Consider the following 12249-nt stretch of genomic DNA (forward strand, 5'->3'; position numbering starts at 1 on the left):
GGGCAGGGCATGGGGCTGTGTGTGGGCAGGGCATGGGGCTGTGTGTGGGCAGGGCAGGCAGGGGGTGTGTGGTGTGTGGGCTGGAGCTGCAGTGACCTGAGGCAGCTGGGGGAGCAGGGGCACTGGGCTGGCCTGGCACCCCTTCGCAGCATTAGAGGCATTTTACAAGGACAGGAACAGCTGGTGTTCCCTGCCCCAGAGTGAGAAATGGCCGGTGGGTGGTCAGAGCACCTGGCAGGCTGTGGCAGGCACTGGCAGCTGCTGCACCCTGCGCCCTGGGAGCACCAAGCTGCATTGCTGTCAGGGGGCTCTGTGCTCCAGGGTAGCCCCTGCTGCGGGCACTTGTGCCTCTGCTCCCACTGCCCGCRCTCCAGCTGCCTTCCCAATGCTGGCAGTGAGTAAAAGAGTTCCTCTTTGCCAAAAAAAGGGACTTTGGGGCAAGTGGAATGGCTCTCTCCAGCCTTGGAATCCAGATGAAGTTTCTCAGAGCTGGTGGTCTGTGCCCACCTCCTGCCAGCATGGATGGGAACAAGGCAGCAGCACAGTACTGTGCCACCAGCCTGCTCATCTCTGTGTCCTGCAGGTGCTCTGTGCTGCAGGGATGTGGTGCCAAGGGCACKGGGCACCTCTGGGGCAGAGCTGGCCTGGTCTTGAGCTGCCTTTAGGATTTGGAGCAGAAATGTGCATCTTTGCAGAACTGAAACTRTGCAGCCCAGAGGAAGAAAATGTAACAATTTTCCAGAAACTTCCCCCTCCCTTCCAAAAGGGATGCCTTGAGCTTAAAACAAAGCAGTCCATTTTAAACAAAAGACTAATGAAYCTGGTAGCCCTTGCTCTTTAGCAAGTTTAAACACCTCATCTTTCCTCAAAGAACAGCTCTAAATCATTTTATTTGCAAGCCCTAAGCAGGAATTTGTATTCATGGTAAGACACTTATTGAGTTAATTTATTTAAGGCTGAGGCATAATTTCTAATAGTGGAGGAGTCCCTAGGCCCAGTGCAATTGTCTCTCTGTTAGGGCATTAATATTTTATGGGGTTATAATACTCTGTCAATTGATCTGTGTCTTTTAGGAAGCAGGTTACCAGTTATTGATGGTCACTTGTGTGAAGGATTAGCTTAAATAAAGCTGGGGCTGGGCAGACCAGTGCCTGCCCCCAGGCCAAGTCCCAGGCAGGGAGGGGSCCCAGGGTCTGGGGCAGTGGATCCGAACAGAATGTTGAAAATGGGGAGGGAAAATAAGGCAGTGCACATCTGGAGGGTGCTGCTGCTGCCCTGCAGTGCCAGGCTCTGGCAGCAGCTGGGGCAATGCTGTGGTACCTTCATGTGGCTGCCAGTACTGTCCATCCGGATTTCTTGGAGAGATGTGAGCCTGGGTGTAATTTTGCAAGAAGGTGTTGATATATGTTCTGCAGGAGGCTTGTTTGTCTTGACAGATAGTCTGTTACTGATAGCACTCAAGTGACAAATAACTTGACCTCTGCTCTGAGTATYTTAATTTCTCTGTTCTTAGAAGTGGGCAATATTTATGCTATTTCTTGAGTGATTTAAAAGGAGGAAAATTCCAAATTTTAAAATTCTTATTTGTTTTACTACTRTATTTACCACTGTGTTGAATTCCACATTGCACTAAGAAATATGATGCTGAATGGCCTTTTTGAAAACAAGGTAATGTGGAAAGCAGTCCAGATTAAATACCTGTGGTGAATTCTGTCTCATGAAAGGGATGACAGCACCACTGAGACCCCGGCAGAGTTGGCTGGGGCCAATTCAGACCATCCAAGCCCCAGCTGAGAGCATCAAATTGAGGCAGGGCCATGGCCTGGGATGGGAGACAAGGTCAGCAAGGGCTGCAAAGCTGCTGCCAAAGGGTTGGCAAGAACTGACAAACCTGAAAGGATACCAAGGTGCCTTCAGAGCCTGTCACCTTCTGTTTGGTGTTTTAGCTTTTAGTTTTCTTATATCCTTCAGAGGCCCCAGGCTGGTGGGGAAAGCTTTGACTGCAGGAGCCTGAGTGACCCTGAGGCTGTCTGAAGGTGGCCATGTTGGGCCAACAGCTCTGCCCCTGGGACACCAGCACATAGCCCCTGTGCTACATGGAGCAAGTCCGAGACCAGCAGCATATGTGGCTCCTGGATATGAATCCAGTGCTGTAGTGGCAGCTACTGTGAGCAAGTCAGTGACAGCATTTCAGCTCTGAGTCTGCTTCCAGCCATTGTCCAGAAGTGACTCTGTTGGTGTTATGAAGTCCTTGCAGCTCTGAGGCCACCTGGGTGATGAGCACACAGGGACTGGTCACAGGCAGCCCTGCCATGCCAGAGGGTTGGACAGCATTGCTGGTGCTATAAAGGAAGGTGAATTGTTCATATTGAGCTGCAGTGGCCTTTTGTGGGTGTGTTCACTGGCTTTGAGGATAAGATTTTATTTATTCCTACATGAATTATACCTCTTCCTGCAATAAGTAAAAGCATTTATTGTTTATGAAAACTAAATTCTGCCACATAAAATGCTGGCAATTTGTGTTTCTAATGTGCATAGCGTAATGTGGATATTGAGTATTTATTGAGGAAAACTGAACGTTGGTGTGGAAGGACATGCAGCTGCAGTGCAGCTTTGTGCTGCCTGCAAGAGCAAAATAAATGTGTTGGGTAAAAGTGGGCTGTGGAGGTGCTCAAGACTACATGGTTGGTTTTCCCCCAAAACTTCCTGCAGGAGTGTTTCACTGCCCTGCAGAAACTCAGACTAATAGATGTGTAAGATGAATGATTATGTCTGAGCCATGCTCCTTGAGGCCCCATCTCCTATTTTTTTCTTTATGTGCTCATCTGTCAGCTGTTGTCAAACCTTCAATTAATGTGTCACTGGCAGCCTTCTGGCCCTCACTCCCTCCCTTCGGCCCCACCGGCTCCTTTCCCATCCTGGGTAAGTGCTGCCCACGCAGTGCTCAGCCAGAATGCAGACAAGATGAAGCGATCCTGTCCATCACTTCTTTCCTCGTGGGAGAAGTCAGCGAGTCCCTGCTGCAGGRGTGGGCCAGGGCACGTAGCAACTGCTCAGCTGCATGAATTGAGTGCTGGACACCCCMAGCTGTGCTGCCAGTATGGGGCTGCAGGGGAAACCAGTTCCCTTTGTCGTGGCCATCAAAGATGAGCAACAAAAGTAATCCCAAGTTACCCAGTGGAGCTGGACAGCTTATTTTACATTTACCTGTTACCTGGCAGCTTGGAAGAAAACTTTCCACGTTCACTGAGGATTTTATGGCTGTGTGTTTGCTGTAGCCTCTTGGTGTATGGACTGTGCCCTTGGTCTGATACAAAATGTGAGAATAATCAGAGGTCTGATGTATTTTCTCTCTGTGTTCCTTTATCTTTGTGTTCCTCTAKTCCATCCACTCAGGCAACACACTCTCATTCACTCATTACAAATTCCACTCACATGAGAATCTTTCTGTAATAATACCCTTTATTCTGCATTTCCTCCCCCAGCACACACTGAAGTGAGCAGAGCACTCAGTAAAGATCCTCAGTAAACCACCTCTGCTTCACCTGTAAGCCATTACCCTCTCATCTCCACACACGGTTCAGAGGTACTTGGGGTACCCCACTCCATCTCCTGTGGGGGGATYAGTCCTGTGCATGCTCATCTCACCTGATAGGAATGGGTGTAATTATRTCCAAATACTTGGACATACACAATGGACGAGCTGCTGGGGCGGAAGGGACTATAGAGAGTCACAGACACAGGCTTGGCAAGGAGAGAGCAGCACAATCAAACAAAGCATGGTTGGGCTGTGAGCTGTCTGTCTCTTGGAATGGTCAGGTGAGCCCTGTGTCCCCAGGCTGGGATCCCTCCCTGCTCTGACAGACAGGTTTGCCAGCATGACTGGGCTCAGGCAGATGTGAGCTCCTGGATCTGCTGCCTTGGGAGAGGGACAATTGCAGGCAAGTTTGAATTAGAGCTAAACCTAAGGTATGCAGTGCAGGAGAAAAAAAAGCTGCTTGGAGCGTGCCAGATTTCTGTATAAAATTTTAATTATTTGTATATTTTATGYACATTGTATTTGCTCAAAAAGAGTAATGAATAGACTAAATAGAAGTAAAATTTAACATTTTGGAGAAAGAATTTATTTCATGTAAGTAATTTCAGAAATCTTCATTTTGATATGTAAGACTTTCTGTGTGTATTTAAGGAGCTCAGGCCTGTGTACCATGTTGGATGAGCAGATGTGGGCGGAAGCAGCCACTTCCCACRAGCAGTTTGAAGGATGAGATTTTATATCTTCAAAACATAAGTGCATTATTCYGGCCTGGGTTTAATATTCTTACATAATTCTTACTGAATATCATTTTATGTAAACCCATGTATCTTGGAGTTTTTTCTGACTTCCGTTGGCATAAATAAGACAGCTATCAGGCCTGTGATGTATGGAGTCCCCCCATCCCATACTGAGGGGCTGTGTATAAAGGGTGTGTGGATGTACCTGTCCCTCCTGGCACCAGGGATACGAACCAAGGAGTGAGTTCTGTGTTTTTAGTTACCCGGTGCTGGTTCATCCCACACAGCTTGGGCCGTGCTTTTGGGGTGCCATGGCTGGTTGTCGCTGTCACCTCAGCTGTGCCCCAAACACAGCAGGGCTGGTGTCACTGTCACCTGGGCCATGCCCCAAACACAGCAAGGCTGGAGCTCARGGACTCACCTTGGCCATGTCTGAGCTCCTGGAGTGACGAGGTCATTTTTCACGTGATGCAATGACAGTGACATGGATGGAAAGAATCTTTTCTTTACCCAGAGCAGAAGTTCACACAGGTTCTTAAAGGATTTCTGCAAGTACTGTGAAGTCACCTGTTTAACTGTCTGTGACTCCAGACAACTACTCAGGGCTGCTGAGAAAACCCAAGGAGCAGAATGAAACAGTTGGAGTCTGTCCCTGAGCAGCCAGCTCTCAGCACCGGGGTCACCCTGCCACAGCCAGMACGCATCTTCTGAGGCCTGGGCAGCCACAGCACCTGCTCCCCCAGGCAAAAACCTTCTAGGACTGGTCCAATTATCAAACAACCTGACTGAGTTTGTTTTCCCAGACAGGGAAACCAGMAGGATAGAAAAAGTTTCACCTCCAACCAAAGCAGAAACTTTCTGAGGTTTTGACTGATTATGAAAACATGAAATACTTCAGTCAATAAGTGACATTCCTTTCAACCGGAAATTATGTGCTTTGGTTTACACACACTGGAAGCYTTTCTTTGGTATCTTGTTTTAGTCAGAAAATATTATAAGCATGCAAAGGGATTTTTGAAGGTAAAAGAAAGTCTCAGAGTTATCAACCCTTGGTACAGGTGCYGTTTCCAGATTCTTCCCTTCCCTTGTCCTCCATCAGCCTCTAATCTTCCCTTTTGTCCTAACCAGCCAAGGACTGACCCGATGCATCTGTTGACATGTGACAGGATTCCACTACCTCTTTAGTTTTATAGTAATAGAATTTGTTCTTTCTRAATTTATTATGCTGTCAAATAAGATTTCCAAAAAGAGCAGCTTGCATCAAAGGATGCAAAAATGTTTCCCTGTTGTTAACTCAATTCTCTGTTTTGCAGTCACTTTGGATTTTCTCCTGGGCTGGCAAAACGAATTTTCAGCATTCAAAAATTTAAAGAGATGGTATTTTTTTTTTTTCTGGGAAGAACCAGCTTTAAAGTTTAAAGGAAAAGTATTTAAAATTAAAATTTAAAATTGAGTTAAGAGGCTAAATGATTTTAAAGACTTTAATTTTCAGGTGATCTAATGATTTTTGTGGTCAGAAGTTAAAATTTGAACAGCTCTCATAATATATCATAAGTATACCTGAACTTTCACAGCAGCTGTCATGCCATGGACACTTCTTTCCAAATCCCCTGCCCATGCACTTCCTCAAAGCAGTTGCCTCTTAGGGTCAGACAACTCACAATTCAGGCTAGGCAAAGGGCAAAAAAAGAAACTTTTAAAAAAGAGAAGACATTGTATCTGTCTTAAATTACCAAAACCTCTTCTAGATAAACAAATACGTTGACCATGAAGGACAATTTGGCAACGCCATTGAAGTCTGATCTCAGGTGTGGGATGCTTTGTGCCTCTCCCTTAATTTTTTTATTGTACATGGTAAGAACAGTGTTCATGTCAGGGGCCAAAGGAAGCACAGCACAGCACAGGGCAGCTGCAGAGCTGGGAGCCCCAGAGGACCTGTAACTCCGTGCTCCATTGCTTCATACAGGAACAAACTCCTGTTCTGTATTCTCCCAGAAATTTATTCTGCAGGACTGAACACAGGGAGCAAAAGGGGAGCTGGTGACTCTCCTCTGCCTTGTAGTACTATTTCTGCATGCTGGATATTGGATATTGGATATTGGATATCGGATGAAGAAGGCAACAGGAGCTGGGCAGAGGCAGAGTGACCCAGCTGGCAGGGCTGCAGTGCCCTGGCACAGAGCCACAGCACAGCCAAACAGTCTCCAGCGCCAGGTCTGCCATGGCAATAAGGGATGGCTGCCAGAGCCCGTCATGTGGGCAAAGCCATGTGAAAGCACGGCGCTGAGAGTGGCTGCTGCCATTGTGGCTCTGTTCCCACCTGTGCTTGCTGCAGCCAGGACGCTTCAGGAGCGAGGGCGTCCCAAGCRCTGTGGGGCCTGAGCGAGGACCTGAAGGACACAGAGATGCCCACAGTGACCCCTGCCCACAGCACACACAGCCTGGGCCATTCCCTGCAGACCTTTCACTCCCAGGAAAATAATTTCCCTACAGAGGGAATGGACCAGGCAAATTATGCCTGAGTTCACCATGAAAATTTTAAATTTTTATAGTGAATGCAGACATCACCTAAATGGGCAAATTAAATGCAACCTGATTTTATTTCAGGATTTGTTTCTTTTTTCTGTCTCCCCCATTTACTCTGTGATACACACTGCCTGTGCTGCATGTTCTGCAGTCAGAGCAATTTGCCTTCAGCAGTGTTTGATCTTGTGGATTATGTTCCTAAGATCCTAAATCTAGTAAACTGCTCATATGGGTTTGGTTTTTGGGGTAGCATTTTAGCTTCTTGTTAATGCTCCCATTGCCTGGGACTAGGATATCACCAGCCAGTAGAAAATTGAGAATGTGCAGAATGTGCTACCTGTGCAGTGCCCCAGACAGTGCTCCCAGGTGGGAGGTGGGCAGGGCCCCTGGAAGGTCCCTTAGAACTGAGCAGGAGTTGTCACTGAGCCTGGGTACTGTGGCAGACCCATCAGGTGGCAGTGAACATCACTCTTGCCTCACACTCCGCTCCCTGTAAACAGACTCATGGAAGCTGCTAGCTGTGATTTTTCCTCATTTTTTTGTTTTGTTTGCACTCTTACCACCCCTTCAAAGACAGAACAGTGAAGCAGGTTTAAGGAAGCACAGTGTAAGCTTAGTGTCAGATGCCTACTGCTGCTGTTGGTTTGTAACATGGCATTATTTCAGGAAATTCTCTGGAAGCAGACAAAGGCTTCCACAGAGCTGGATCTATTTTAGTACAACATTTGCAACTTGGCATAATTTTCACAGCCAATAGGGCGAATACAGAGCCGAGGGGGAAAGTTATTACAGTCTCAAGGTTTTCCTTCTGAGTCCACATAATAATTGATTTTCTAGAACTTTGGCATTGGAAGCAACCTTGGCDCCAGTTGTGCTGGTAGTGCCTTCACAGTGCTCTCTTCTGCATGGCTGGGCCACGCTTGCACTGACCAGACACAAATGTCCAAACTAAACAGTGCTTAAGGCTACATTTTTCTGTTAAAATGAAACCCTATACTGGACAGAGAAACATAAATACACAACCTGATTAGGTTTTCTTCCAGTACTGGTAAYCTCTGATGAAAGCTCCTGCCCTCTAACAGAATTGTCATTGTATTAACTGACACACTGAGCAGTGAARAAATGCTGTGGTTATATTCAGCTTGGGGCACTGGTGTCATCTTTTTCTTGCCCAGGAATACCTACGGATTTCCCTTTCACTGCCTTCCACTCTTTGATATATTTATTATCTCTACAGTCATCCTGTCCAAAACATGGGATATTCATGAGGGATGCTCATGAGAGGTTCCTCAGCTGAAGGTGATGAAGTCTCACACTTCAACTAAAGTCTAATTTATGAAATTAACTTCATTCTACAAGTTCTTTAATCTGCCTGGACCAGTCCTTCTTTCCCATCATAACTGTGGTCTAACATTGCTGTGAGTAGGTAACTGATTCTCTCTCTGGTCCTGCATCATCACATTATAGTGAAAAACACTTGAGAGCATCTAGAAAATCTGAGTACCATTTCAGAGAATGGGCGAGAAGAGCAAAGCTGTGTTGGAAATTCAGATGTTGGGCCAGTATTAGACCATATTTTGTGCTTTGAGAAAAAACTGTCCTTTCTCCAGTGGGATCCTCTGCATTCATAGTACGTGAATGTTCAGGTGTTTTACTGGCTCTGTATGGGTAAAGTTGTTGTTTCCTGGAGCTCTGCTGTCCTATGGCACAGCACCAAAGCCGTGCATCTAGCTGGGAGGCAGARTGTCCTCTGGGCTGTGGGGAACTATTGCAGGAAGAATCTAGCCCAAGCTGAAAATTTTTGTTGTTTGGRATATCATGGAGCAGCCATGATGGAAGCTGAGGCCCTAAATGCCATGTGTGATGAGAGAGAAGTACTAGGTGTGAAAAAAAAGGTGTGGGATTGGAGGAGCACCTCAAGCAGGGAGCTGAAGATCAGAGGGAAACAGAGCACAGCTCAGAGCTGCCACTGTGGCACCTGCTCTAAGGCCAGCATAAGCCCGAGGAGACTTGGGCCAGCAGCCAAAACTTGGTTCCACTCCCAGAAAAGTCAACAAAACCCATTTGAAGTGCTATGACTCTGTGCTGTGCTGTGTGCTGGGGGCTTGCCGGCATTGCTGCTAACAGCAGGAGTTTGTTCCTGTGTGGGGCAATGGAGCACGGAGTCACAGCACTGCTGGCTGTGATGCAGGAACTGCCATCTGTGGGCAGGATCTCACTTGGCTTCAGAGTCTGACTGCTCTGGGAACTACCCACACATTTTCCTATTTAATAAATCCCTTCCCATGRTGTCATTCTCAACATCAGCTAATTGCCATCCCATACTGATAGAAGAGGAGTTAAAATTTGTTGAGAACTTCAAGACCTGAGYTGTCACCAGGGTCTTTTATGTGGTAAGTGTTAAGATAGAACATGCTGAMAAATGACACTAGCCAGGTAAAAGGTCAGAAGCCACTGCCTATCAGGAATGTCAAACACTACTCAGTGATGGTTCTGACTGTGCAGCATTCCTTTTCCCTGTCTCMTTCCTTAAAATAATTTTTCTTAAACCACAAAAATTTTGTCTTTCTTTTCTTCTTCACAGACAAGCAGGGCAAATACAGAAACAATCTTCAGAGATGTTCTCCAGATATTTTTCCTTCTTTGGTCTGTGTCTTTTCCTTCCAACCCAAAAGTAAGTAGAGGATTTTTTCTGTTTTAAAGGGAACATTTGAATTATGTTTCACATAAATAATTAAATAAYGTGGGTCAAAAGGAAACTGTGCTTCCAGTTATCCAGCCCATCCAAAGGAAGCAGGGTACAGTCAGGGATGCAATCTGCATAGATCCCTAAACCRTAACATGTCCATTAACAGTGCTACCCCTGATTTCCTTGTTAAAACCAGCACAGTTAGTAATTTTTTTACCAGAAATGCCTCCCACAAGGCTTCCAGCCCTGAATTATGAATAATTCTCTTGAATTATTTACATACATACTGTGCAAAACCTGGTTCTGGTCAAAGGTCCTGTTTAGTCTAAATCCTAGCTCCAAGGCCCTATTAACCCAGTTTTAAAGGAAACAGAAGAAAAAAGCTTGGTGAGAGCTGTGAGTAACCCCATGGCTGCTTCCTGGCCAGAGCAGGGTCCTGAGAATGGGGCTCTGCTTCYCACCTCCTCCTACCCAAAGCAAGAACAAACTCTTGACTCTTCACTCAATTACATTTTCCTCAAGTGAGCRTGTGACCACCCTGCAACATAAACTCTGACCTTTTACAGGCCAAACCCCTGCACCTCTCACTGTCTGGGTGAGGATGCARGTCTGTCTGCCTCATAGTACAGCGCCTGGCTTCAACGTCCGGCCACAAAACATATATTTTGACATTGTAATTTAGAGTTGGACTCTCAGTATGCCCAGCAGCTGGAGCTGAACTGCCCACAGAGCTCTGGAGGTGTCTGAGAAGTGCACAGTCCTCCACCTTTCCCCTCCAGTATTGCTCCTGACAGCAACTGTAGGAGCTGACACTCACATCTGAGKATGAAGCTTATCTAGGGCACTAGAGATTGGAGAGGAGGAGCTGTTGGCCAGGAAGATTTGTCCCAGGTTGTCATAAACAAGAGGAAAAAAGAAATACATGTTCGTTATGTAGACTGTATAAGGAGTGGGAAGGGGAGATTGGGGGGTTATTGTTAAGACTTGTGATCTACAGACCTTGCTTGATTTTTCTGTGATAATTTAAGAACATTCTTAAGATACTGTGTGTGCAATCTATAGCTATCAGCTGAGGCAATTTGCTATTTTCCACCTCTGGAAGGTGTTCATTGTTCAGCCAAGACAGCAGTGTGAGCAAATGCTCGTGATTTCCATTACCTACTTGGTTTTAATAACTATTTAATCCAGTTTGTTTGCGTGTTTGAGCACAAGCTGGAAACAGCTGCAGCTACACACCAGATGTGCTCAGCCCAGTCAGCCACATGTAACAGTTCATGTTTGTATCCCCAGGAGATGCTCTCTGGGCCATGGATCCCGCTTGCATGGCAGGGACACCACTTCCCTCCCTGGATTTGAGAACCTCACCATGGGATACAACAAATACCTCCGGCCCTACTTTGGTGGTATGTTGGCTCCATACATGGGAGTGTTTAAAATTTGATGTAACGCTCGTGTGGAGGGGAGAGCAGGCTGTAAGTTTGCTTTAGCATGCTGCAGTTTTKAAGGTTGTTTCTTTTAAATGAGTTGGTGTCACAGGCTGCCCTTTCTGTGCATCCRTTGGTGCCTTGAACAGCTGATGCCTGTATGTGTGGGGCTTGGGAACATGTCCATCTGTGAGGTTAAAAGCAGAGAATTTATAAACTCTTTATGAAAGACCTGACTAAATAACTAAATTCTGCTCTAACTATACAAGCTTCTGTTTAGAGCCTGACCCTTGTGATTTTCTGCTTTACTTTTGTTCATGTACAACTATTACAGCTATTTAGTAGATTGTAGCTATAGAGGAACAAAGCCATTCTTGCCAGGAATATTGACTTTTGACGCATGTTTTCCCTTCACACTGAGACACAAACTTGTTTCAAACCCTGGTGAGACTCTGGGGAGTTGGGATCAGGSAGGTATTTAGGAACTTATCTGAGGCTATTGAGCAATTAGGCTGTAAAGTTTCCCACCTTCCAGGTGAGTGCTGTCATTGCAAGAGGAAAGGGTTTCTCAGAATGACATTCAGCACCTGGAAAATATCAGTGTGAGTTTAACAAATAGCAATGACCATTTTTATTTCTATTAATTTTGGTTTTGTGCCTGAACCCRTTAATGAAACCCTGCTAGACAGAAAGATTTCCCATCACAAGGGCTTGGATGTTTSCCATTGCAGACTGACCAGCTGCTACTGGCAGGTCTGAGTTTCTTCCTTTTTCTGACCATGGTAATAAATTTCTGGGACRATACAGAATTTACCATCTCGTTTTGCCTAGAATGGCTGACCTGATGTAGGACTAGAAAAGTTCCTCTAAATCCTGTGACACCAGTGAGTAGGTGCCTCCTTATGACATTGCAGAGATCAACTGCATCTGCAGCAAACATTAAACAGAAACAATCAGGATCTGGTGTGACCTCCCCCAGAGGCTGAGTCCTCACAGATTTATGCTGTAGYCAGTAACTGCTCTGGGCTTCAAGAGTCTGAATAGACACAGACAGCTACTTAAAAAAAATACACCTTTTGCAAATGAAATATATTTGTGAGCAGCTTAAAACAAACAAACAAAGCCAAAACGGCCTGGAGAGAGGTTCAGAAATTGTGTCTATTGGTCGTTCCTCACTGTGATTTAGATGATGAAATGGAGTGGCAGCARTCCCGTGAGGAAAGGCGCTGCTGTGTTGTCACCCAGGCAGAGAGGGCTGTGAGCGCTTGGAGCCCCGCGGGATCGGCCGAGTCTGGCCCGGTGCGGGGTCCCCCTGTCCCCATATCGCTGTGTCCC

General features: G+C 46.1%; 1 protein-coding gene across 2 annotated transcripts in view; it reads left to right on the forward strand.

Annotated features, from left to right (window-relative positions):
* GABRP (gamma-aminobutyric acid type A receptor subunit pi) overlaps positions 1-12249 on the forward strand; it is a 27378-nt gene that overhangs the window by 2861 nt on the left and 12268 nt on the right. The window contains exons 2-3 of one of the 2 annotated variants that reach the window (XM_057384732.1): positions 9386-9475; positions 10781-10893. In XM_057384732.1, the coding sequence (XP_057240715.1) occupies positions 9420-9475; positions 10781-10893 (169 nt within the window). In that variant the 5' untranslated portion in view covers positions 9386-9419. Of the gene's footprint in view, positions 1-9385; positions 9476-10780; positions 10894-12249 lie in introns of those variants that run through there. The other variant, XM_057384733.1, reaches the window with a different exon arrangement.

Source organism: Malurus melanocephalus, unplaced genomic scaffold, assembly GCF_030028575.1.
Source record: "Malurus melanocephalus ecotype Western Australia unplaced genomic scaffold, MMel_1.1 scaffold_740, whole genome shotgun sequence".
Classification (NCBI taxonomy): domain Eukaryota; kingdom Metazoa; phylum Chordata; class Aves; order Passeriformes; family Maluridae; genus Malurus; species Malurus melanocephalus.